This window comes from Hemitrygon akajei, chromosome 5 (assembly GCF_048418815.1).
Source record: "Hemitrygon akajei chromosome 5, sHemAka1.3, whole genome shotgun sequence".
Taxonomy (NCBI): Eukaryota; Metazoa; Chordata; class Chondrichthyes; order Myliobatiformes; family Dasyatidae; genus Hemitrygon; species Hemitrygon akajei.
In genome coordinates this window covers 142,190,813-142,218,793 of record NC_133128.1, presented here as the reverse complement: position 1 = coordinate 142,218,793, position 27,981 = coordinate 142,190,813, and the positions used below count along the sequence as shown (strand labels likewise).

General features: G+C 38.1%; 1 protein-coding gene across 11 annotated transcripts in view; it reads left to right on the top strand.

The window, feature by feature from the left end:
- Positions 1-27,981, top strand: part of hdac4 (histone deacetylase 4) — a 436,407-nt gene that overhangs the window by 298,902 nt on the left and 109,524 nt on the right. For 9 of the 11 annotated variants that reach the window (XM_073046732.1, XM_073046730.1, XM_073046731.1 and 6 more), the window contains 3 exons: positions 1,846-1,962; positions 3,685-3,880; positions 14,205-14,443. In XM_073046732.1, the coding sequence (XP_072902833.1) occupies positions 1,846-1,962; positions 3,685-3,880; positions 14,205-14,443 (552 nt within the window). The remainder of the gene's footprint in view (positions 1-1,845; positions 1,963-3,684; positions 3,881-14,204; positions 14,444-27,981) is intronic. The other 2 variants (XM_073046728.1, XM_073046734.1) reach the window with 1 other exon arrangement.

The window sequence follows — 27,981 nt, the reverse complement described above, 5'->3', positions numbered from 1 at the left end:
GGATTACAGAACATGTCTTTTGAGGATAGGTTGAGTGAGCCAGACTTTTCTCTTTGGTGATGAGTAGAATGAGAGGTGACTTGATAGGGCTGTACCAGATGATGGCAAGCATAGATCAAGTGAACAGAAGGAGAAATGGCTCCTACAAGAGTGCATAACTTTAAAGTGATGGTGGGGAGAGGTGTCTGAGGCAGGTATTTTTACACAGAGAGTGATAGGTGTATGCAACATGCTGCAGAGCTGGTAGTAGAGGCAGGTTAGGAACATTTAAGAGAATCTTAGATAGGCACATTGATGAAAAAAATGGAGAACTATGTGGGAGGGAAGGGTTAGATTGATCGTGGAGTGTTTGTACAACATCATCAGCTGAAGGGTCTGTACTGTATTGTTCTGTGTTCTAAATACTTCAGCTGATTGTTCCTCCACATTTTCACTAGTCTCAGCTGCATGCCACTTACAACTTGGGTCCATTTTACTATTACATGTTACATTTGTTTTTATCAAAATTGATTATTTTTGAAAATTTATCTTTTGTAACATCTTTTTAACATTGCCCTCCAGTTGCTTATCCAGTTCCACTTTCACATTGCTTCATCAACACTGAAACAAAGTATTATTTAAGTACATTCAGAGAGGCCCTAGTGTCCTAGAAATTCCTTTATACAGCTCTAGCAGAAATTAATCATGTGCAGTTGAAAATTAGCTTGGCCAGTGTAGTCTCTGTTACACACGTGTTCGGGATCTCTTAGCACCTAGCAGAAAATTCAGTTCTGAACTTTTCAATCAAACATTCACTTGTGTTGAGAACATAATGCAAACATGACTTTCTATGCCATATTTTTTGGCATAGAAAGCCATTAAACAAAGCCCATAATGGGGCAACACCCAAAATTCATTGCCAGCTGTGATTTTCAACTTCACTGATCCGTCGAATGGCAGTTCTTGTTTACTTGTAATACAGCCAGTTTTTACTAAATTTGTTTCGCCTGAAGCCATGGGACAAACGTTCACTTTTTTTGTTCTTACTGAGATCTAGTTGAACAGTTACTACCCTACAACCATCAGCGTGGATAACTTCAATCACCACTACTCTAAACTGATTCTACAACCTACAAGCTCACTTTCTAGGACTGACTACAATTCTTCTCAGTATTTTTTTTATTTGCTGTTTGTCTTTTGCACATTAGTTATCAGTCTTTGTTTACGTTTAGTTTTTCATGAAATTCGATTGATCCTTTTATTTCCTGTAAATGCCTACAAGAAAATAAATTATACTTGGATAAAAAAATTACTTTGAACTTTGATATGAAAACTGTGGAGCAGCTAATATCTTCTACTTTCCAACTGGTATTTGCTGCAATAAGAGAAGTCTCCCAAACTTCATGCTCAAAGAGAAAAGACTACATTTACTCCAGCCCACTAGAGAGAGTATTTCCTGGTCAAAAGCAATTGTAGGCCCATGATCCCAATGGCTTTCAATAATTCCACAATATTATAATTATATTTTTTCATATATATCATTTTCTTATACATTATTAGAACTCTTTGAGAGGCTAGTGTTGGCGGAGTAGTCCCACCACATTTCACTTTCTAGTTTTGGACTGTAGTTGTGCAAGCCATGTGACTAATGGTGCCTCATTGTTTAGGATGGAGAAATTATCAACATTGTTATAGAAAAAGACAACTTCATAAATAGGGTAATGATAATATAAACCTCTGGTTAACTTTTTGGACACCCGATTCTCAAATTTTATTAAAGAGCTGTGGAAATAAAATTGCTTTTGCTACATAGCAGCTTGTTTGAAATGTTCTATTATTGAAACTTGTTTGCTGTTTTAATTCTAGCCTGCTTTAGCTCACAAAATTGTTGCTCGAGATGGCTCTGTGACGCAATTGCCGCTGTATACGTCACCATCCTTGCCCAACATAACTCTAGGTCTTCCAGCCACAGGTCCTGCCAGTGTAAGTACTGAACCCTCTGATTATACATTTGTACACTTACTGTGATATGTGTGATGAAGCTTTGGAGAAGTACTTATGGAGGGTCTGGGTGAAATATCACTTCACTTGCAATTTGCATTAATTATTTCATCAATTTTTTGCTGGAAAGTTCATTTTTAGGGAAGAGTAAACAGATTGTAACAATTATATAAAACAATTTGCCAGGTGTGGTTCTGTAAATGGGATAATAAGGGAAGATGTTACCGTTGCTTTTTTCCACTAACTCACATCCTAAGCTTGCATTGGAATGGTGAAATGACTGACAGCGTGGAAGTTAGGTTGGTATTCTGGAAGTTTGATACTGGGTTTTATGCTCCCTTTCACTGAATGATCCTGATCTTAGTTAAACAGTTAGATGCATCAAATTACTATTCTGCCTAAGTAGTTTATAACAAAATATTATCAACATTGTGTTTTCTAATTCAGATCAACCTCCTCTTGGTTGTGTTTCCTCTTTCTCCCTCACTCTGCAACCCACCCATTCAGATCCTCTTCCAATACCCCCACTTCAGCCCCTCATCACCCATCTTCATCTCCTTCCCCCTTCTAGTATCCACCCACCACATACACAATTCATCACAAGCTTCGTACCCACCTGCAGCCCACAATCTGGTTCTGGTTCCATCTTCCTTTCACCTCTCCTCCATTTATTCTCATTATCACCTCTCTTATTCGTCAGATCCCAGCTATATCCCAACTTCACCCCTCACTGATCAAGCTTGGTCTGCCCATCAGCTTTCAGCCCTTACCAGTCCACCAATCACCTCAGACTCCTGTCTCATCACACCTCTCCACTCTTAGTTCTGATGTAGGGTTTCAGCATGAAACATTGAGTTGCTTCCACCTCTTCCCCCCCCCCCCCCCCACACCCCAGATGTTGCTTAATCCACTGAGTTCCTCTAGCAGGTTGTTTGTTGTTCCAGATTCCAGCATCTGCAGTTTTTAATTAAACTAATTCTTCCTGATGTTGAAACCAAGTCTTTCAGGCAGGCTCACAGCTCTGCAAAATAGTAACAAATGTCAGAACAGGAAGGCATACATGCAGTGCAGGAAGTTAGGGGAATATAAATACAAAACATATGTTGCTCTCCACACCCCCCCCCCCCCCCCCAAACCACTTCTCCCACTCTGCTGGTTTAGAACAACCAGTTGAAAGCAGAAAAAATTCTAGGCCCTTATCATCTTCTGTCATGGTTTAAGATGAGGTACATCAGTGGCTGATTATACTGAATGGAACCAAAAAGACACTTGAAACATAGTTTCAAGTTTCTTTCTAGTGAATTCTTTGTATTTCATTTTATAAAAACATTTAAAAAGATTTGTTGAAACTTATTCTAAATCTTAATATATGGAATATATAGTAACAGCAAAATTACTTGTAAAGCTCAGTGCACAAAAATACACGTAATTTATATGGTTTTAGTTATCCATCTGTGAACTTTGACAATATGTTTGCTGTGAGACAGTTGAGTACTAACCTCCTTAATCTTTTGAGATTCCTCTGAATTTCTATTCTAGTTTTGTTTTAGTTAATTTGTCACAGAATATCTGGTTGGAGGTTTTTGTGAGTGCATCTATTCATTGTAGTAGAAAATATAATTAGGACAATTTTTGCTGAAGAAAATAGAGTGCAATTGTTCACATGAAGTATAAATTGCTGTTTTATTCTGTTTTTGCATTCAGGGAGCCTCTGGACAGCCAGAGGGTGATAGAGTGAGCATGCAAGGACTCCCATTGAACACTCCATTTATTGCTGGTGCTCATTTGCCGCACTACATTGCAACGGCATTGGATAAAGATGGCTCTGGTGGACATCCACCACTTTTGCAGCATATGGTCTTGTTAGACCAGTCTACACCACAGAGTCCCTTAGTAACTGGTAAGTAACTCTATAAAGCATTATTAAGTTTGTGCAAGGAATGTTCATCTTTCACAATGTGCCAATGGAATGCCATGGTTTTCTTACATTATGAAGAGAGTGTAACAAGCAAAATGGAGCTCAGAACATCAGGCAGCACCTGTGGAGGGAATTGTTTCAGGTTGCGACCCTTCATCTGTTCTGAAATAGCAAGTATAAAAAGGTGAAGAAGGGGTGAAGCAAGAACTAGCAAGTAATAGGAAGATCCAGATTAGGAAGGATGATAGGCAGATGGAAGAGGGTAGAGTGGAAATAGGGACAGATGCAGGGAGGTGATGGGTTCAGGTGGCGAAGGAGTGCAGATGATGGAATCTCTCAGGAGAGGAAATTGGAGCATGAAGTCAAATGACAGAGGTGGAGAAGAGCAGAAGGGAACAGTGGGGGAAGGGAGCCACTATGTGGGTGGTAGGCAGATGGTGTGGGTGGTGTAGGAGAAAGAAGTGTTGAAGGGAGCTGTAGTGAGTATAGGAAGAACGGAATAGATCAGGAGAGAGAAAGGCGACTGAGGGAGAATAGTTTATGTGAAACAGGAGAATTCATTGTTCATGCCAAGGGGTTGTAGAATAATACCCTGGCAGAATGTGAGTTGTCGGTCCTCTAGTTTGCATTTACCTTTTCCCTGACAATGCAGGAGGCTGACAACAAACATGTTAGTGTGGGAATAGAGAAGGAAATTAAAATGACCAGCATCCGGGAGCTTCACATGGCCAATGTAAATGGGTACTCAGCAAGCTTTGCCTTTTATGTTAATGAGCCCTTCCAGGTGAAGCTGATATTCATATGCATCTCCTCTAGCCTAGCTTATTGTGTCCTGTGCTCCCAATGTGGTCTCCCCTATATGAGTGAGACCAGGCACAGCAGAGGTGACCACTTTGTCAAGCACTGGTACTCTGTCCGCCAAGTCCATCAGGTAAATTACTCCCTTCAGTCATTTTCTCTTTCCTCCTGATCTACCCAATTCATCCTACAGTCACCACAGTCCCCATCATTCTGTTTCATACCCCTCCTCTACTCACCCATCACCCATACACCTCTTCCACTGGCTCCCACCCCCCACTGTTCTCATCTGGCCACCCCACCTCCCTCACTTGATAGTATGTTCACCTTCCTCTCCAGTCAGATTCCACCCTTTGCAGCACTCTGTCCCCTTCGCCTATTACCTCCCAGTTTCCGTTCATATTTCTACACCTCCTCCTCCATCTACTATCGCCCCTCCTCACCTGGATTCACCTGTCACTTGCGCGATCTTGCTCACCCCTTCACTTGAACTTTTTATACTGCCTTTCTCCCCTCTGTTTTTCAGTGCAGGTGAAAGATCTCAACCCAAAATGTTTACTATCTATTTTCCTCCACAGATGTTGCCTGACCTGCTGAGTTCTTCTAATCATTTGTTTGTTGCTCCAGATTCTAGCATCTGGATCTTTTGTGTTCTGCACTCACAAAGCCCCCATCACCTGTTTCTTACCCCTCTTCCACCCACTCCATCTGTCCATCATCCACACACCCCTTCCACTGGTTCCCCTCATCCACTCTTCTCGTGAAGAGTGTTGCTTATATTTTAAAATACATAAGCTATTTGGTTTTTTTTAAGTTTTTAAATCGAATACCACACAAATTGGGCTGAAAATGAGTGACCTGTACAAAATTTGTTAGACCTTGTTACAAAGTGAAATCAAGCGACATAGGTGACAACAGGACTTCTCTTCCAGTTTGCTGAATGGCTTCTATGCTCGCCTTACTGTGATTTTAGTCTCTAAGGCTGAAGTGAGAGCATCCTTCAGAAGGGTGAACACAAGATTGAATCCAGCCCAGATGGGGTACCTGGCCAAGTATTGATCAACTGGCTAGAGTGTTCACTAACATCTTGAACCTCTCGTTTTGGCAGTTTGAGGTATCTATCTGCTTTAAGCAAGCTTCAATTATGTATCAGTGCCTAAGAAAAATATGCAACCTGCCTCAATTACTATCATTCGGAAGCACTTACATCCACAATAATGAAGATTTTTGAAAGGTTGGTGATGAAATACATCTCCTGCCTGAGAAGCAGTTAACCTACCGGCACAAGAAGTCCATAGCAGATGCCATTTCATTGACTCTTCACTCAATCCTGGAACATCTGAACAGTAAAGATGCATACAGCAAGATGTTCTTTTATTGACTACAGCTCAGCATTCAATACTATCATCCCCTCAAAACTAATCAATAAGCTTCAAGACCTTGTGCAATTCAATCCTTGATTTCCTCACTTACAGACCCCAGTCAGTTTGGATTGGCAATAACATCTCCTCCACAATCTCCATCAGTACAGTTGCACCACAAGGCTATGCTCCAATGCCATATTTAAGTTTACTGATGACACCACTATCGTATGCCAAATCAAAGGTGATGGCGATTGAAAATCTGCTTGAGTCCTGCCACAGCAACTACCTCTAACTCAATGTCAGCAAGGCCAAGGACCTGATTATTGACTTCAGGAGGAGGAAACCAGAGGGTCCATGATCCAGTCCTCATCAGGGGTTCAAAGGTAGAGAGGGTCAGCAACTTTAAATTCCTTGATGTTTTCATTTCAGAGGACCTGTCCCGGGCCCAGCACGTAAGTGCAATTATGAAGAAAGCATGACAGCTCCTCTACTTCCTTAGAAGTTTGCAAAGATTCAACATGACATCTAAAACTTGACAAACTATTATAGATAAGTGGTGGAGAGTATATTGACTGGCTGCATCACAGCCTGGTGTGGAAACACCAATGCCCTTCAACAGAAAGTCTAATGACATAAAGTAGTGGAAATGGCCCAGTCCATCATGGATAAAGCCTTCCCCACCATTGAGCACATCTACACACAGAGCGTTGTCACAGGAAAGCAACATCCATTGTCAGGGACCCCCACCACCCAGTCATGCTCTCTGCTCATTGCTGCAATCAGGAAGAAGTTACAGGAGCCTCAGGATTCACACCACCAGGTTCAGAAACAATTATTACCCCTAAACCATCAGGCTCTTGAATCAGAGGGGATAACTTCACTTACCCCATCACTGAACTGTTCCCACTTTCAAGGACTCTTCATCTCTTGTTCTTGATATTTATTGCTTTTTATATTTGTACAGTTTGTTGTCTTTTGCACACTGATTATCTGCCCTGATGGTGCAGTCTTTCATTAATTCTATTATGGTTATTGGATTTATTGAGTATGCCCACAAGAAAATGAATATCAGGGTTGTATATGGCCATCTGGTTGTATATCTACTTTAATAATAAATATACTTTGAACTTTGAAATTTATTAATATAAATGAATTAATATATTAATGCATCCAAAAAGTAATAAATCAGAGATTTCTTTGCCTAATAATCACTATTTTACTTTGGATGCTAGCTTACCTATTTAAAATCTGAGGGTGAGCTAATCCTCCTCTGATGGCCTCCAGTTCCCAAAGAGCGGCAAACTGTTGTTGGCTAGTTGTTCGAACGTCATTGTTCACATATGGGACACAAAGAAAGTTTAAAACAAAAACTTAAACATTTCATTAGTGGTAAAATTTATTTCAATGTACTGTTCCTTTTTACTTGGTCTTACTATGCTATTTAACAAAATAAACAAATTTGAGCAACATGGTAAACAATGAAAGAACTAGCCCTTCTCATTCAGGATATGATTTTGGATGAGTTGATTATGATAAACCTCCTTTGGCAGTTTTCAGCATTCTGCTGGTGGGCTTTACAGCACAATGTTTTCACTGAAAATTCATAATTAATGTTATTAAGTTTCAGAAAGCTGGAGTATTAACATGGTGTATATGAATTTACTCCCAGAGGTTAATGGTCATTGGGAGTACAGATGACATAACAATAAGTCTGACAGAACTACTGGTTTTATTAGATCATATGCAATCCAACCTGTTATGGAGATTCATTACACCAAACCCCCAGCACAGCAAACATGTTTCACTATTTTTAAGTGTCTCAAATATACAGACTTTTAATTTGAAATTGATTAAAATATTTAAAAGAACTAAACTTATTAATGATAATATATATAAACTCTGATCTATTAATTAAAAGCATAAATATGCAAGATAATTAATGTTGGTGATTCCAAACTAATTAGGGGTCTGCAGTAAATACATACGCTTTGGTTGACATAAAGCTGCAAGCCATAGGTGAAGTTCTTTTGGCTTAGGAAATTATGAAACACCCTGGTCTCAGCAATAGTTCCAAGAACAGAGTATCTGACCTTCAGTGTGTTCGCAATTCAATACTGAGATGTGCAGTTGTGGGAGTCTGCAATACATGCATTAGAGCCAGCTGGCCATTCTCAGTGGAACTGCTTGCTGGCAGTTAACATGATCCCTTTTTTAAAGATTAAGATATTTTCTTTGTAGCTGATGAGTGTTCTTGGTAACTTGGGCAACATTGCCTCCATCAACAACACAAGTGTTTATCTTGCAACAATTCAAAGGATCTTAAAGTTCATGAAATGGTTTTCAGAAGTGCAGGCTAGACATGCAAGATTCCCTTATTTTTCTTTTTTCTGTGTGTGTATTGAAGTAAAAACACTATTATCCCAAATTAATAAATACTACATTTTACAGCCTCCAGTATTAGTCCATATAACCATATGACAATTACAGCACGGAAACAGGCCATCTTGGCCCTTCTAGTCTGTGCCGACTGTTACATTCACCTAGTCCCACTGGCCTGCACTCAGCCCATAACCCTCCATTCCTTTCCTGTCCATATACCTATCCAATTTTACTTTAAATGACAATACCGAACCTGCCTCTACCAATTCGACTAGAAGCTCATTCCCCACAGCTACCACTCTCTGAGTAAAGAAGTTACCCCTCGTGCTACCCTTAAACTTTTGCCCCCTAACTCTCAAATCATGTCCTCTTGTTTGAATCTCCCCTACTATCAATGGAAAAAGCCTATCCACGTTTACTCGATCTATCCCCATCATTATTTTAAATACCTCTATCAAGTCCCCCCTCAACCTTCTACGCTCCAAAGAATAAAGACCTAACTTGTTCAGCCTTTCCCTGTAACTTAGGTGCTGAAACCCAGGTAACATTCTAGTAAATCTTCTCTGTACTCTCTCTATTTTGTTGATATCTTTCCTATAATTCGGTGACCAGAACTGTACACAATACTCCAAATTTGGCCTCACCAATGCCTTGTACAGTTTTAACATTACATCCCAACTCCTATACTCAATGGTCTGATTTATAAAGGCCAGCATACCAAAAGCTTTCTTCACCACCCTATCCACATGAGATTCCACCTTCAGGGAACTATGCACCATTATTCCTAGATCACTCTGTTCTACTGCATTCTTCAATGCCCTACCATTTACCATGTATGTCCTATTTGGATTATTCCTACCAAAATGTAGCACCTCACACTTATCAGCATTAAACTCCATCTGCCATCGTTCAGCCCACTCTTCTAACTGGCCTAAATCTCTCTGCAAGCTTTGAAAACCTACTTCATTGTCCACAACGCCACCTACCTTAGTATCATTTGCATACTTACTAATCCAATTTACCACCCCATCATCCAGATCATTAATGTATATGACAAACAACATTGGACCCAATACAGATCCCTGAGGCACACCACTAGTCACCAGCTTCCAACCTGACAAACAGTTATCCACCACTACTCTCTGGCAACTCCCATCTAACCACTGTTGAATCCATTTTACTACTTCAATATTAATATCTAACTATTGAACCTTCCTAACTAACCTTCCGTGTGGAACCTCGTAAAAAGGCCTTACTGAAGTCCATATAGACAACATCCACTGCTTTACCCTTGTCAACTTTCCTCGTAACCTCTTCAAAAAATTCAATAAGATTTGTCAAACATGACCTTCCACGCACAAATCCATACTGACTATTCCTAATCAGACCCTGTCTGTCCAGATAATTATATATACCATTTCTAAAAATACTTTCCTTTAATTTTCCCACCACTGACGTCAAACTGACAGGCCTATAATTGCTAGGTTTACTCTTCGAACCCTTTTTAAACAATGGAACCACATGAGCAATATGGTAATTCCCGTTTCTAATGACATTTGAAATATTTCTGTCAGAGCCCCTGCTATTTCTACACCAATTTCCCTCAAGGTCCTAGGGAATATCCTGTCAGGACCCGGAGATTTATCCACTTTTATATTCCTTAAAAGTGCCAGTACTTCCCCCTCTTTAATTGTCATAGTTCCCATAACTTCCCTACTTGTTTCCATTACCTTGCACAATTTAATATCCTTCTCCTTAGTGAATACCGAAGAAAAGAAATTGTTCAAAATCTCCCCCATCTCTTTCGGCTCCACACATAGCTGTCCACTCTGATTCTCTAAGGGACCAATTTTATCCCTTACTATCCTTTTGCTATTAATATAACTGTAGAAACCCTTCAGATTTATTTTCACCTTACTTGCCAAAGCAACCTCGTATCTTCTTTTAGATTTTCTAATTTCTTTCTTAAGGTTTTTTTTACATTCTTTATATTCCTTGAGCACCGCATTTACTCCATGCTGCCTATATTTATTATAGATCTCCCTCTTTTTCCGAACCAAGTTTCCAATATCCCTTGAAAACCATGGCGCTCTCGAACTTTTAACCTTTCTTTTCAACCTAACAGGAACATAAAGATTCTGTACCCTCAAAATTTCACCTTTAAATGACCTCCATTTCTCTATTACATCCTTCCCATAAAACAAATTGTCCCAATCCACTCCTTCTAAGTCCTTTCGCATCTCCTCAAAGTTAGCCTTTCTCCAATCAAAAATCTCAACCCTGGGTCCAATCCTATCCTTCTCCATAATTATATTGAAACTACTGGTATTGTGATCACTGGACCCGAAGTACTCCCCAACACATACATCTGTCACCTGACCTATCTCATTCTCTAATTCCCTAGTAATTCACTTAATAAACATCAAATTTAAAAGAAAATCTTTTCCTCATATTTATTTCTGCTGATTTGGAAAACTTCCTCTTTCTGAAAATACTTTGTAGATTACTGTTACAAATTGAACTTACTTTTCTTTATTGATCAGAACAAATGTGTGCTAAAATTTCCCATTAATTCCCATTGTACTTATTGATGAGAGACATTTGTTGCATCTTTGGTTTATTTTTGTAAATGTCCAGAAATTAGAAGTATTTAAGTGCATCTTAATGAACAATGAAGTATTTAGTGTTTCAAATAAAGTCTACAGACAGTAAATGTGATGATGTACTGTTTTAAAACTCTAGCACCTTTGTTATATCAATCTGACAATTCGTCCTTTTAACAATAATGTGATCCTTTTCCTTACATTCTTACATTCCATTACCCACATAGGAGATTAGTGGGCAAAATTAGGGCACATGGTATTGGGGGCAGAGTATTGACATGGATTGAAAATTGGCTGGCTGACAGGAAACAGAGTAGTGATTAATGGGTCCCTTTCGGAATGGCAGGCTGTGACCAGTGAGGTACCGCAAGGTTCGGTGCTGGGACCGCAGCTGTTTACAATATACATTAATAATTTAGATGAAGGGATTAAAAGTAACATTAGCAAATTTGCTGATGACTCAAAGCTGGGTGGCAGTGTGAAATGTCAGGATGATGTTATGAGAATGCAGGGTGACTTGGACAGGTTGGGTGAGTGGGAAAATGTATGGCAGATGCAGTTTAATGTGGATAAATGTGAGGTTATCCACTTTGGTGGCAAGAACAGGAAGGCAGATTGCTATCTAAATGGGGTCAAGTTAGGAAAAGGGGAAGTACAATGAGATCTAGGTGTTCTTGTACATCAGTCAATGAAAGCAAGCATGCAGGTACAGCAGGCAGTGAAGAAAGCTAATGGCATGCTGGCTTTTATAACAAGAGGAATTGAGTATAGGAGTAAAGAGGTCCTTCTGCAGCTGTACAGGGCCCTGGTGAGACCCCACCTGAAGTATTGTGTGCAGTTTTGGTCTCCAAGTTTGAGGAAGGACATTCTTGCTATTGAGGGAGTGCAGCGTAGGTTCACAAGGTTAATTCCCGGAATGGCGGGACTGTCATATGTTGAAAGATTGGAGCGACTGGGCTTGTATACACTGGAATTTAGAAGGATGAGAGGGGATCTGATTGAAACATATAAGATTATTAAGGGATTGGACACACTGGAGGCAGGAAGCATGTTCCCACTGATGGGTGAGTCCAGAACTAGAGGCCACAGTTTAAGAATAAGGGGTAGGCCATTTAGAACAGAGATGCGGAAAAACTTTTTCACCCAAAGAGTGGTGGATATGTGGAATGCTCTGCCCCAGAAGGCAGTGGAGGCCAAGTCTCTGGATGCATTCAAGAGAGAGTTAGATAGAGCTCTTATAGATAGCGGGGTCAAGGGATATGGGGAGAGGGCAGGAACGGGGTACTGATTGTGTATGATCAGCCATGATCACAGTGAATGGCGGTGCTGGCTAGAAGGGCCGAATGGCCTACTCCTGCACCTACTGTCTATTGTCTATTCTGTGAAGAGCAGTGTAAAAATTAATCATGATTTGTGAGATTTCATGTACTGTAATTGAAGGATAGTTCAGTGCAAATCTTTGTTGAAGGAATACTCAATGCTAAAAGTGTGCTTTTGTTTTTTGCTGTTCATTCTTCACTTTTCTAATCAGTGTATTTTGCTGAGTGACTTTTCCATTCATACCAAGAATTGTAACTATGTTTGAGAAACTAACTAATTGTTCATCTTTTCCAGAAAAAAAATTAAGTCCCCTGCATTTTCAAAAAACTGGCTTGGAAGTATTATTGAGATTGTTGGAGCCTCTGGGTGTGATAGCTAATTTTTCATTGAAAATCTTGCACACCAATTTAATAATTTTGCTGGTTATGCAAATTTGGTTTCCATTTACAATTGCATTCAAACTTCTCCAAAGTATTACCGTCATTTATATTAGCAGCATCCATAACACTTCTTCTGCAAGCACAAATAAATGAAAGATTTAAAGTACTCATCTTGATCTTGATTTCAACAAATAACACAATATGGTTTGCTTCAAGAAGAAAACTGATCTCTTGCTCATTGAAGTGCAGAAGAAGAACACACTTTTGAGTTTGTCATACATGAAGTGCCTTAAAGCAAACTAAAAGTTCCTTGCATCCAGATAGAGCAGTGATCAAGCTTCAACTAAAATACAAGATCCAACTTGTACTGATAAGTGAAATTTAGATTTCAGTATCGTCTGTATGAATTTCCCATAACAAAAAATATCTTATACTTTTAAAATCATATCACCAACGCAAGCCAGTTTTAAAATTAAAATTGATTAACTTAATTATACATTTGTACGGATAACGAAGGAAGCACTGAAGTTTTATGAAACCTCACTGAGTTAGGGATGGCAGGGTCAATTGGCTTTCCTGATCTATCTCACGGTCAGCTTACCATTAAGAAGAAAACTTCCTCTCTAAATCTGAAAGCTTATCAAAATCTATTGATCATTCTCATAGTGAGTGGAGGAAAAAGTAGTAGAGCAGAAATGGGGGATAAGAGAATGGAGTTTACTGTAGGTTTTCTGTGACATCTGCAAGTCAAATTCAAGTTACGAGGAACTGAATGCATTATGGTTTTTATGTTGCATGCTAGCATTTCAGTGATGAACTGTCTTGTTTCATTTCATGAACAGCTATTAAAAATGTTGCAAAAGTGGTTTCATTCTCTGCTGTATAATTTAGTTCTAGTATTAGTCTTAAAATAGTGCACAGCTATGTCCAATCCTTGTCAAGAGCCATGACTGAATCACATTTTCATTAAATTTTACATAACCAGTCCTAGTTTTAGTTGTGTTTAAACACACAAATGGGATTACTTCACTACTTCATCCGTTCCTCACCAGTCTGCTCGCTGCCAACTTGCCAGTGTCTCACCAGACCCCCCCTGTATTCTTTGCCCCTCTCCATACTGCTAACAGCATCAAGAGCAGAGCAATCTGGAAAGGATCTCTAAGTGTCTGATTCCAGATCCATTTAGGGACTGACACAAGACACCAGGATCGTCACAGAATTAGTTATGCTAAAGATAATTTATCAGTTTGAATGCTCTTTTGGAGACCAATTAATCATTGAAAAATTTTATCATATTACTTTTGTTCTTTGTGGTTGTTTTCCCCTGAAATGAAAAAAAAACTCATTCAAGATGTGTGAATTAGAAAATGGCTGGCTATAATAGCCCCCTGTTGCCACAATTAATCAAAAGCCATTTCTCTTCTTTCCTTTTTCCTTCTGTTGTTTCTGCATTATATCTTAGACTGGTATCTTTCAGGATTAGGAGCGTTGCCTATTCATCCACAGTCGCTTGTTGGTCCAGACAGAGTTTCACCTTCTATACACAAGCTTAGACAGCACCGTCCTTTAGGGAGAACGCAGTCTGCACCGCTGCCACAGAATGCTCAAGCCCTGCAACAGTTGGTCATACAGCAGCAACATCAACAGTTCCTGGAGAAACATAAGCAGCAGTTCCAGCAGCAACAGATTCATATCAACAAGGTTAGTACTGAGGCAGCAGCAACTATATAAAGTGAACATGGAGCTCTTGCCATTTTTGATTCACATTATTTTAAAGGTATGGAACTGCATTTCTCCTCATTGCAGCAGGTAAAAATACAAGTTGTGAAAAACAATGGTTCCAACCTGTAGCACGAAACCCTCAGCATCAATGATTATAGGGAGTTGATGAGGCTTTAATAATATTTGGGTAATTTAGTTAGAAAGTTCACCAGATATAAATAAAATTATGTTTGTCATTGCTAGTTATCCAAGCCATTGCAACCCTAAACTTCCTGATGTTATCAGGCACCTTTGGGGAGAGGATTGTAGGGTATAATTTACCATCTGGCTGTTCAAGCATATTTTCCAGAAAGATTGGGAACCTCTGAGTGAAAACTGACTTCTTTAATGTTAGTGTAACTTTTAGAAAAAGAGTCTTTATCTCGACCTATGTTTTTGTATGATTGTGAAATTATGTATTGATACAATTCAGCATATACCCATGCTTTCTGTAGGTTGCAATTGAAATCAGCAGAACTGGAGACAGAATCTTAGTCATTATCTCAGCATAACTACTCATACAAGAAAATTAGTTGCCGTTATATTTCTTGGCATTATACTGCATTTCCCATATAGTAAAAAGGAACCGATGTAGATGAAATTGCAAAACTAATTGAATACTGAAGTGAGACCTGATCATATTAGTATGCATGATCAGGAATTAATGTGTTTCTTTTTCTGGTATTGGGTTATTTGGAAAATATCCTTGAGCATCAAGTGATTTAAAGACAAACATTTGACCATGTTCCAGGAGAATTACAGTGATACTCAGCAGGTGTTCATGAATTTTCTGTTTCAGATTCTTGGTGGGGGGGGGGAAGGGACTTAAGGTAAATTAGGTTATTTTGTTTAAGTTAAACATTTTTTTAGTTGATCAGTTAAAGCTCAAAGAATGTGAGTAAGAGTATAGAGCCAAAGGTGAAAGCTTAAAACGTTTTGGATATATCACATCATCTGCAGTTTGTTTGTTTCTCATGATGTTAACCCTGATTTTCCGAATTGACATGAAAATGTGATTGCAAGCAGTAGGGTTCATAATGGGGCTGACAAATACTGACACTGTTGTCAAAAGTTTTCCTCTTTCTGATAGCAGCTTCTTTCGTGGTTTATCTGTGAAGGAAGGAAGAATGTAAAGTGACATTAAAAATATTCAAGTGGAGTGTAACAAGTGTATTCAGTAAATATCTGTCATGGCCAATTGTGTTGTAGAGCCATTCTTTTAGATCATTGCAGTCATATTGAGAAGATACACACTACCGTAGGATATGAAGATCTTGAATTTTGGCCTTGTGTTCATAAAGAAATGATCCTATTGTTTTGAATCAAAGTAGTGTGTGAACTGAAGGTTATCATCAGTGTTTTTACTTCCTGGATGCATGTTTCCCTCAAGTTTCTAAAGAGTAGGTATTATGGTTTTTGTACACTGTATTATAGTGCCCTGTTAGTAGAGTGGGCAGATGGTTAAGCTGGTGAATAGGTTATCATTAAATGATCTGCTCTGTCTGGATTTTGTCGGCTGTATAAGAGCTGAGTTCTTGAAAGTATAAGCAAGTGGAAAGTTATTTTTTCACATTTGTCTAGAGATGAGAGAAAGGCTTTAGAAAGTTAAGAGCAAATCATATCACAAAATACTATTTTTGATCACCTCTTACAACTGAGATATTTATGTGGCTAGCCTATATTATGTTTCTGGGCGGTGGAGATTTGATGGTAATGCTGGCTTTGCTTTTGAATGCCAATCAGTGTTCATCAAATTTATTTTGGTGGATATGTCTTAAGCATTTGAGTGATGCAACTATTACTGGCTACTTATCAACCCGAGCTGGATATTGTCCAAATCTTTCTGCATGCGGAAATGAATTATCTCATTATCCAAGCAAATTGTGAACAATCTTTCCTTGCCTGGCAATGAAAGCTTGAAGTAGTCAATCACAGACTTGAATTTGACAGCTATTTAAGAATTTGCATCTATGGAAATGAAGTCAGAATTCAAGCTACTGCTTTTAATTGAAGTCTTCCACATTGTGGTACAGAGATGGCTATTTCCAATTGCTTAAATCTCCAAGTGGTCTGAGGATCCCTTTTTTATTTTAAATTTCTTTGCCAGATCTATTTTAAGAATATTTTGACTATAAGTGTAACATGCCAGTGCATTCCCCCTTTTGCAAACAATTTTGTACCACCTCACATAACTGATTCTGCTTTGTGCACTTGTCCTGTTCAGAAATATTGAATTGATTACAGTGAATTCTGATTCATTAGAACACATTGGAACCACTACATTTTGGCCCAATTAAGAGGCTTCCCCAATTAGCCAAAGTTAAAAAGGTATGAAAAAAGCAAACTACCCTTTAACTGAGTAACAAATTATATATTTAAATGAAATACAGAGCAAATTAGAACACTACCAATGCTTCTACAGTACTATAAAGCTCTGTATTAATTGCTAATAGCCATCGACGGTGTAATTCATCCATTGTACGCTGTCATGTATGGGATGTCCAGCGAGGGATAGCGCCTCTGGTGGAGGGGCTTGTTGTGTCCATTCTGTGGCACAGACAACCAGCACTCTGCCATGTTCTTTTGATTGACTGTAAATGAATGAAATCAACAGCGCAGACATTTGGTACAGATGATAGAGTGGCTTCATACAATGCTTTCAATGATTGCATTCTCCTAATCTTCATTTTTATTGTAACATTCAAGATAAGTGTTGATACCTTCAAATTCTTCATAGTTCCTAACTTGTTGAAGTAGTAAAATCGGTTCATTGTCACTTTTGACTGATTCTGGCATCTCCAAGTCTGAATGCTTCAAATCGCAGTGAGCAAAGTAATTCTAAATTGTCTTACTGCTTATTTCTTACCAACTATCAGTGACAAAAATCACAACTTTTTGAACATGAACACACGCAATTGATGCTAGAGTTGTCCCAAATAAGTGGCTGCACTAATTAACCAGAATCCACCCTATACCGTGCCTATAAAAAAATTCATCCCCTTTGTAAGTTTTCATGTTTTATTGTTTCACAACATTGAATCACAGTGGATTTAATTTGACTTTTTTGACATTGATCAACAGGAAAGTACTCTTTTGTGACAAAGTGATCTAAATTAATTACAAATATAAAACACAATATAATTGATTGCATAAGTAGTCACTCCCTTCAAGTCAGTATTTAGTAGATGCACCTTTGGCAGCAAATACGGTCTTGAATCTGTGTAGGTAGGTCTCTATCAGCTTTGCACATCTGGATACTGCATTTTTTTCTCCATTCATCTTTACAAAACTGCTTAAGCTCTATCAGATTGCATGGGGATCGTGAGTGAACAGCCCTTTTCAAGTCCAGCCACAAATTCTCAATTGGATTGAGGTCTGGACTCTGACTTGGCCACTCCAGGACATTAACTTTGTTGTTTTTAAGCCGTTCCTGTATAGCTTTGGCTTTATGCTTGGGGTCATTGTCTTGCTGGAAAACAAATCTTCTCTCAACTCGCAGTTCACTTGCAGACTGCTCAAGTTTTCCTCCAGGAATTCCCTGTATTTTGCTGCATTCATTTTACCCTCTACCTTCAGAAGCCTTCCATGGCCTGCTGCAATGAAGCATCCCCACAGCATGATGCAGCCACCACCACTCAGTTTTTGAGGACGACCTGCGCTAGGCAGATTTACAGCTGTGCCATATTCTTAACATTTCTTGATGATTGACTTAACTGTACTCCAAGGGATATTCAGTGACTTGGAAATTTTCTTGGTTCTAGAAGGTTTGTGAACTCTATAGAATTTTCTCTATTTCTGCATAAATATGACCCAACATGTGATCAGATCTTTACGTAAATCCTAAAACTAGATAACGAGAACTGAATTAAATAAATAACACTAAAACCGTTATAGTTCATTTATTTATTGAGAAAAATGATACAATATTACATATATTTGTTGAAAAAAGTATATGAACCTGTAGGGATAATGCCTTCTACAAAAGCTTCTACAGGTGTTCCAATCAATGAGATTGGAGGTGTGGGTTGTAGTGGTGCCCTGCCCTATAAAAAGGACACACAAAGTCAGGTTGCTGACAGAGCCTGCTCTTCTCAAGAAAGATCTGTTTATGTGCACCATGCCTCAATCAAAACAATCTTCAAAGGACCTTAGAAGAAGAATCGTAGGGATGCATGGTGCTGGAAAAGGCTACAGAAGTATTTCTAAAGATCAGCATGTAGTAAGAGAAATAGTCTACAAATGGAGGAAACTCAGTACTGTTGCTACTCTTTCTAAAAGAGGGCATCCTGCAAAGATCACACCAAGACCACAACATGCAGTGCTGAAGGAGGTGAAAAAGAATCCTAGGATCACAACAAAAGACCTGCAGAAATCTCTAGAACTTGCTAAAGTCTCTGTTCATGTGTCCACTGTACGAAAAACACTGAACAAGAATGGTGTTCTCGGAAGGATACCATGGAGGGAACAACTGTTCTCCAAAAAATAACGTTGCTGCACATCTGAAGTTTGCAAAAGACCACCTGGATGTTCTGCAATGCTTCTGGGACAATTACTGAATTGACTGTATTGACTTTTACTTCTTACGTCGTTCACATACATAAGGAGTAAAAATCTTTACGTTATGTCTCCGTCTAAATGTGCAATTATAGTAATTTATAATAATTCATAATAAATAGAACAGTCAATATAACATAGAAGTACACCCAAATCAGCCTGTGGTAATCATTCTGATGGCCTCGTGGAAGAAGCTGACCCAGAGCCTGTTGGTCCTGGCTTTTATGCTGCGATACCGTTTTCCGGATGGTAGCAGCTGGAAGAGATTGTGGTTGGGTTTAACTTGGGTCCCCAATGATCCTTTGGGCCTTTTTTCACACCTTTCTTTGTAAATGTCTTGAATCATGGGAAGTTCACAACTACAGATGTGCTGGGCTGTCCACACCACTCTCTGCAGAATTCTGCGATTAAGGGAGGTACAGTTCCTATACCAGGCAGTGATGCAGCCAGTCAGGATGCTCTCAATTGTGCCCCTATAGAAAGTTCTTAGGATTTGGGGGCCCATACCAAGCTTCCTCAACCGTCTTAAGATTTAAAAAAAAGGCGCTGTTGTGCCTTTTACACCACACAGCTGGTGTGTACAGACCATGTGAAGTCCTCTGTGATGTGGATGCCGAGGAACTTAAAGCTGTTTACTCTCTCAATCCCAGATCCAATGATGTCAGTAGGGGTTAGTCCATCTCCATTCCATGTGTAATCCACAACCAGTTCCTTGGTTTTAGTGACATTGAGGGAGAGGTTGTTATCTTGATACCACTCTGTCAGAGAGATGACTTCTTCCCTGTAGACCACCTCGTTATTATTAGGTGGACAGTTAAGACAAAAGTTCAACTTCTTGGCAGAAATGCTCATTGCTCTGTTTAGAGGGCACACCAACACCAAAACCTTATCCCTTCATTGTTCCTTCCAATGAAGTATGTGGAAGGAACATCTTGGTATGGGATTGCTTTGCTACCTCGAGCACGGCCTGCTTGCAATTGTTGAGGGAACAATGAATTCAAATAGTATCAAGACATTTTACAGGAGAATGTTAGGGTAGCAGTCTGTCACCTGAAGCTTAATAGAAGTTGGATAGCGCAACAAGACAATGATCTGAAACACAAAAGTAAATCAATAATAGAATGGTTAAAAAAAAGGAAAATTTGTGTTTTGAAATGGTCGAGTCAAAGTCCTGACCTTAATCTTATAGAAATATAGGGGAAGGACCTGACGCAAGCAGTTCATGCAAGGAAGCCCACCAACATCCCAGGGTTGAAGGAGTTTTGTAAAATTCCTCCAGGCCAATGTACAGGACTGATCAACAGTTACTAGAAGTGTTTAGTTGAAGTTAGTGCTGTATGAGGGGGTCACATTAGTTGCTGAAAGCAAAGGTTCACGTACTTTTTCCAACAAATACATATAATATTGGATCATTTTTCTCAATAATTAAATGAACAAGTATAATGCTTTTTGTGTTATTTATTTAATTCAGATCTCTATCTAGTTTTAGGACTTATGCAAAGATCTAGTGACGTGTTAGGTAATATTTATGCAGAAATAGAGAAAATTCTGCAGGGTTCACAAACTTTCTAGCACCACTGTAGATACAAGTTCCTACTGAGCAGCTGACCATGGCTCTCCAGAACAGTGATGGTGTGGGCTATATTTCTCATTTATTTTAAGGACAGAGAATTTATTGACATACGTATATACTTTTGAGCCTTATCTTTAATTTTTCACAAGGAATGCATTGGGATCTGGACAACACTAGTAAGGCTAATACTTATCACCCATCACCCTGCATTTGAGAAATAATAAACAGCTGTAATCTTTCTGGTGAAGGTACTCCCAGTGCTGTTGGGTAGAAATTTCAGGATTTAGACTGCGCAACAGTAAATTCTCAAGTCTGGATTGCATTTGAACTGGAAGGGAAGCTCCAGCAGTGCTGTTCCACTATGCAGTGTGACAGCAGAGTTTTGTAGCTACACACAAAATTGCATATTTTGGAATGTAGTGAAAGAGGACAAAATTCCCACAGCATTTGGGATTGTTCCTGCAGGGAATCTGTTGGGAAATGTAATACAATTGAAAGTAAAGAAATGAAAAATTAAACTATTGACCCTGTTTTTTAACATTAATACAGGTCCATTCATATTCTTCATTATTTCTTGTATATAATTTATCCACTTCAGTTCCTAATGCTTCAAATATCTTCCTTTAATCACCCGTGGCTGAGCTTTCCAAGGTACAGTACTTCCATTTTCTGTGTGAAATTATTTTCTTTTGCCATTTCCTCTAGATTCATTGACCCACATTTTACTGTTTGGCTGACAGCTCCACATATCTGTACACAAGTCCAAATCATCAAAACATCTTCCTGCACCAAGAATGAAGTTGAATGCAATGCATAATTAAAGTACATCAGTTCTGAGTTGAACAACCCTAATTAATCTATCATTTTTGTTTCCTGTGGAGTAGCATTCAACTATTCATGTTACATCTGCTAATCCTATACCCCTGATATTTCACAACAAGTCTTTGCTTATCTTGTGCTTTGTGAAAATTAAGAATTGTTTCTAAGTTCATTAAATGCCTTCTACACTAAACCATTTTTCTATCCAGTCTGTAAGCTGCAAATCAAAGCTGCAATGCAATTTCCAGAGGTAAAGTAATTGAAAAGTGTTTCAGTTGACTTTGGAATGAATTACTGTTTGGTTTGAGATAGCTTTTTGATATTGCTCTTTAGGGGGCAGTAGCATTTCAGGGCAGGACAAGACAGTAAAGATTAAATGAACAAAGTGAGAAGAAATTTGAAGCGCCATTTAAGGTGTCTCCATTAAATTTTCTGTGTTCATTTTAATAATTTAATCCAATTTATTCAGTTTGTCTATGAAGGTAACTGGTATTTTCTTTGTCTCACCCTTTGCTCAGATTCCTAATCAAGCTAATCTTGCTGCTCAATTCAGAATATCTGATAGGGGGTTAGTGGTAAAGTTTGTGAGTTCTGGAATTCTTTGTGCTTTAGTCAGCTCAAATTTAATTAGAGGGCTTGATGCTTCACCTTAGTTGGTGATGTGGGAGTTGGGGTAGAAGTTTGAGGGAAAGAGAGTTAAACACAATTGCATTGAAGGTCATGATTGAGGGGGCCAAAGATCCAGTTTCCAAGCTGTAGTGCTCTGTGACTTGACAAAACTGAATATTTTTCAGTTTCATGTTCATTAACAGTTAGAAGGCACATAATCAGTTCATCCCAAAGAAGAAGGATTCTTAATGGAGGATGAGGTAACCATGGCTGACAGGGGAAGTCAAAGACAGCATAAAAGCAAAAGGGACAGCATGAAGTATAGCAAAAATTAGTGAGAAGCTAGAGGATTGGGAAGCTTTTAAAAACCAAGAGAGAGCAACTAAAAAAGCACTTAGGAGAGAAAAGATGAAATATGAAGGTAAGCTACTTTTCTGGATGACATAATTGATGGCTATTTGCCACGTTTGCGGATGATACAAAGATAGGTGGAGGGGCAGGTTGTGTTGAGGAAACAGGGAGTGAACAGAAGGACTTGGACAGATTAAGAGAATCGGCAGGTGAAATATAGTGTAGGGACTTGTATGGTCATACACTTTGGGAGAAGGAATACAGATTTCTATAGATAAGTTCTTTATGAGTAAGGGCATCAATGGTTACGGTGAGAAAGGAAGAGAATGGGATTAAGAAGGAAAATAAATCAGCTGTGATCAAATGGCGGAGCAGACTCGATGGGCTAAATGGCCTAATTCTGCTCCTAAGTCTTAAGTTCTTTTGGTTACTTCATTTAATGCTGACCTTTAGTGAAATTAATTTCAATGATGTTTTCACATAAACATTATTGTATTAAAATAAATAAATTTTAACCACTATTTAGAAAATGTAGTTAATAACTTTTGAATTTTCTGTCATTTCTGTGGAAGCTTAACTTTTCCAATACAAAAATGTGATACAGGAAGAGTGGAAAAACAACTGTCAGGTGATACATATCGAGTGGACTTGCTGTCTCTGCTCAATCTCAAACTGTTATAAATTTGTGTTAGTGTGAAACAAGGTGAATGCTTTAAAGTCTGCCTAAGAAAACAGATAGTTACATTCAGTATGTGCACTGTTTCTAGTTTATTTTCAAATTAATGGTACCTTTCTTTTTTAAATGTTGCTCGTTTGCATCTGAAATTAACCATACTGCTTGGAAATTTCTAAAAGTAATTTCTATGACTAAAGATGAAATGTGTCACTAAGTATTACTTTTGATATTTTAATTTATCACTTTACTGAAATGATCCTTTGTCAGTCTGATTGGTTAAGTGTGCATACTTTGTGCTTTTTACCCCCAGTTATTTGGTTTTGGACATCTGTTTTATTAACCTGTCTGGCTTAGTTGGAATATTATCAGTTTTTGGGATCAAATGCTTTTGAATAAAGTTTAATACAAAAAAAATCTTCCTTTACTCTGTCTTGCTTGATTAAGTATTTAGAGCAGGGGTTCCCAACCTGGGGTTAAACAACCCCTTGGTCAATGGTAGGTTGTCCTCGTCATAAAAAAAGTTGGTAACCCCGGATCTAGAGAAATCTTGTACTAATGGTGTGAACAAAGTGCAATACCAAGCACCTGTTCACTGGAAATAAGACCGTAAGACACAGGAGCAGAATTAGGCTATTCAGCTGATTGATTGTGGCTGATTTATTATCCTCCTTAATCCCATTCTTCTGCCTTCTCCCTATAACCTTTGACACCCTTACTCATCAAGAACCTATCAACTTCCTCTTTACATATACCCAATAGGAAAGTTCTACCTGTGACATCTTGGCTCTGAGTATTTAAGTATGGAATTTTTTTTGCATAATATATTAAAATACTTTTTAAAACTTGTTAACATTTTTTCAGATCATAATTGAATGCCTTGAGTATATGTGATCTTTACAGTAACTATAGGAAGGCAGGAAAGCAGCTAAATAGAAAAGGAATAGCTTTGAATTTTGTCATTCAGGTTTCATAATCAGAATCAGATTTAATATCACCTGCAAATATCATGAAATTTGTTAATTTAGCAGCAGTAGTACAATAATACATGATACTATATATAAAAATTAAGTAAATCTATAACCGTGTATGTATATTAAAGAGTTAAATTAAATATAGTGCAAAAACAGAAATAATATATAAAAAAGTGAGTAGTGTTCATGGGTTCAATGTCCGTTTAGGAATCAGATGGCAGAGAGGAAGAAGCTGTTCCTGAATAGTGAGTTGGGTGTCTTCAGGCTCCTGTACGATTGTCCTGATGGTAACAATGAGTAGATGGCATGTCCTAGGTGATGGGGGTCCTTAGTAATTAAAATTCTGAGGTACCGCTCCTTAAAGATGTCTTCTTAACGTTATTAATCTCAGATATAAGTGTCTGTGAAAGAGAAACAGTATTCAGTTTGAAGGGTTTTGACCCGAAATGCTAGCTGTTCACAACTCCCCATAGGTGAGTTTTGACTTGTTGAGTTCCTCCAGCATTTTGTGTATGTTGCATTCATTTTGAAACGTTTCCCTCTATGTTGATACCGTCTGATGTCCTGAGTATTTCAGTGTTAAATGTTTATAGTTTTATATTTTTGACCCACATTTTACAAACATTAAGCTAGCTTCATTGCATGACTATCCAGTGCCTGCTCATTGTTTGTAGATTAAAGCCAAGATTGCATAACTTTCTGACGTCAATGCTGTTCTTCTGGAAATTGGCCACAATGTTCTGCGTATGCCTGCTTTGACCACATCAGATGCGAGTATTCATGTGGTCTATTAGCATGGTTGCTAAGGCAACCCTTAGTTCTTACGTGCATTTACTGTCACACAGCAAATTTGCTATTTATTTCTGTGGCTAAAAGAACAGTCGTTTTTAACCAGTATGAAGGTACAGCAATTGGATTCAAATATCACAAGTACTTTGAAGTTTGAAATTTAAAATACACATATGGCATGGCAATTAGTGTTCTTTAAACATAATTTCAGATATGCTGTGAATAAGGTGAAATCTTGCTGCATGAATCTCAGTATGTTCTTTTCTCATGATACTTTGTTTTCCTGAAGATTTAAGAAAAAAATTCACTTGCCTCAGATAAGGATCAGAATAAGATTTACTATCACTAACCTGTAATATTTGAAATTAGTCCTGGGACCTCTTGTTTGTGATCTATGTAAATGATTTGGACGAAAATGTAGATGGCTTGATTAGGAAGTTTGCAGAAAAGGTAAAAATTGGCAGAATTGTAGATAAGTGGGAAAGGTTATCAAAGGGTACAGCAGGATTTAAATCAGCTGGAGATATGGGCAGAGAAATACACACAAGTGTAAGGTATGTTAGTTTGAAGGGTCAAATGTAATTGGAAAGCATACAGTACATTGCTGATCCTTAGGAGCATTGATGTACAAGGGCTATGAGATTCAAGACCATAGTGTCTTGAAAGTGAAAACACAGTAGATAAGATATTAAAGAAAGCACACAGCATGATTGCCTCCACCAGTTGAGGCATTAAATATATAAGGTGTAATGTCACACTGCAGTTCTAAATATGTGCATTTCTGGTCACTGCTTCGAAAGAAGGGTTTGGGGGATTTGAAGATGATGTAGAAAAGGTTTACCTGAATGTTACTTGGAATGGAGAATATTAGCTGTGAGGAGAGGTTAGACTAATTTGGATTTTTTTTGGTGTTGGAGGCTGAGGGATAAATGTCAAATACTGGAGAGCATTGATTTAGAGTGAGAGGGGGAAAGTTTAAAGCAGATGTGTGAAGTGAGTTTTACACAGAGAGTGGTGTATGAGCCTGGAATGCACTGCCGGTAAAGGTAATGAAAGTAGGTAGTCTTGTCCATAGAACAGATTTGTAATGAGAAGCTTGTCTATGTCAAATAAGAAGCCAGGATCTAAAAGGTTTTGTTTAGCCAACATGGGGGAACAGTGATGACCAGGGAGCAGTATTTTATGGAAGAGGTTTGAAAATTATGGCTTTAGTATTCATTTCCATTCTTTAATTGGAGGTATTTTAGCTCATCCAATGATGTCAGTTAGTCAGGAACTTTGACAATTCATAGGGATTGGTGAGTTTGAGCAAAGTGATGAGGTGGAACTGTGTGTTATCAACATATGGAGTACTATCTATAATAGCCAGCTTAAGTTCCACTTAATAAACAAGTTGGGATACTCAGAACATAGCTCTGTTGAAAATGCAATTTATGTTTGTTAAGATATTGATGCAAAGGAAATTTGTAGGAAATGGAAAGTTAAACTTTCTTGTGGAACTGTGCCTTGTGGTTGAATATTAACAACAGATTGTGGGGGTGTAAGAGGATGCATTATGTCTGTATGACATGTATTATCTCTTTTCTCATAAATAATTGTTTAATTTCCTGAATCTGAGTCTTCTCAGATATGGTCAGCCCATCAGAAAAGACCAGATTTAAGTATTCATATGTCTTTATTCCAAATAATAAGACTGGACAATACATGATGTATCATTAGAGGAAATGGGGTTGTCATGAGTGCTCAGATAAGATATAGATCTTAGTCGGCGCGATAGATCATAAAAGGAAAATGTATTTTATTTGGGCAGTGTGAATCACTGGCTAAGAACTTGAATTTCCTTTTGCTAAATGGTTGTTAGGTTAACAGAAAATGGGTAGCATCCTGTCATTTATTTTATTTGCTTGAGTCGGTCAAAATTAAAATGCCTTTTGCTAATTAATGTCCTTACAAAATGTTATTAATGTGACTTCTAAAGCTACTGCCTTTTCTAATTATTGGTTCAGTTTTCTGTGATGCATAGATAATCATTCAGAAAGCTTCCTCTTAAGCAGTGAAAGTCATTCTGTCTAGTGTTACTCATTGTGAAGATGTTTAAAGTGTAAATGTGTTTTGAGACTCTGAATGCATGCAGTACTTAACAGCGTCATCCTCACTAGACACCTGTGAAGCACATCTTGAGCCTAAGGGGAAAGATTGGAGGTCACTTAAGTGATTCCCAAAACTAAAACACTTGAATATCTTGTCTAGTTCTGTTTTTAAATCCTTACTGTGTTACGTATATGTTTAGTTACATGATTGCTGTCAATCATAAACACATACCTCCTCATGGAAATAATGTGCAATTTGCACTTTGTTGTGTCACTGCCATAAGCATTTCTGTTGGTTCATTTTTACACAGATATAAGAAATATGATGTATTTGTTTCTTAAAATTTATTACCACCAGTTTGCCAAAGAAGCAGGTTTCAAAATTTTTGAAAGCAAAAAGAAATGAGGAGAGAGAGTAGGATTGAAGCACATGGGATTTGCAGAATTTAATTATTTTACCACATATTTAGGTTTACCTGTTATTTGTAGTTAAGATTGTACAAATAAAAATGCTGCTGACATTTTAGCAGTTTTTCACAGTAATATTAATATCCTTTATCCCAATGGTGCAAAACCATGCCAGTTATCCTTCAAGACTGTTCTGCTATCAAATATCATAGAAATCTTCTATCTCAGATTTAAGATTTAACAGTTAACTCTTGGCAAATGTGATTTTCAAGTGGGTTGAAGCTGTCAGCCATGTTTGGCGTACCAATCCTATTTAGCCTAAGTTTAATTTTTAGACCAAACCTCCTCAGCAAAGGAAGTAGTTTTTCTCTTCCCTTTGGTTCTTGAAAGCTCAAAGTAAAAGCCCCTTAATTTTCTAAAATGATTACAACCATAATGTGTGTGTTCCCTTTTTCATACTCTTCTTTGGAACTCAGATATCATTCAGTATCTCCATTGCTTCCTGGATATGGTGGCCAGAATTGTTATAGTGTTCATTAAATTGCATTCTATGTAAGGCTGTGTATGACTTTCATAAAATATTTAGCCTCTAGTTTTTCAGTTCTTTAGGTATAAAATCCAGCATTTCATTAAACCTG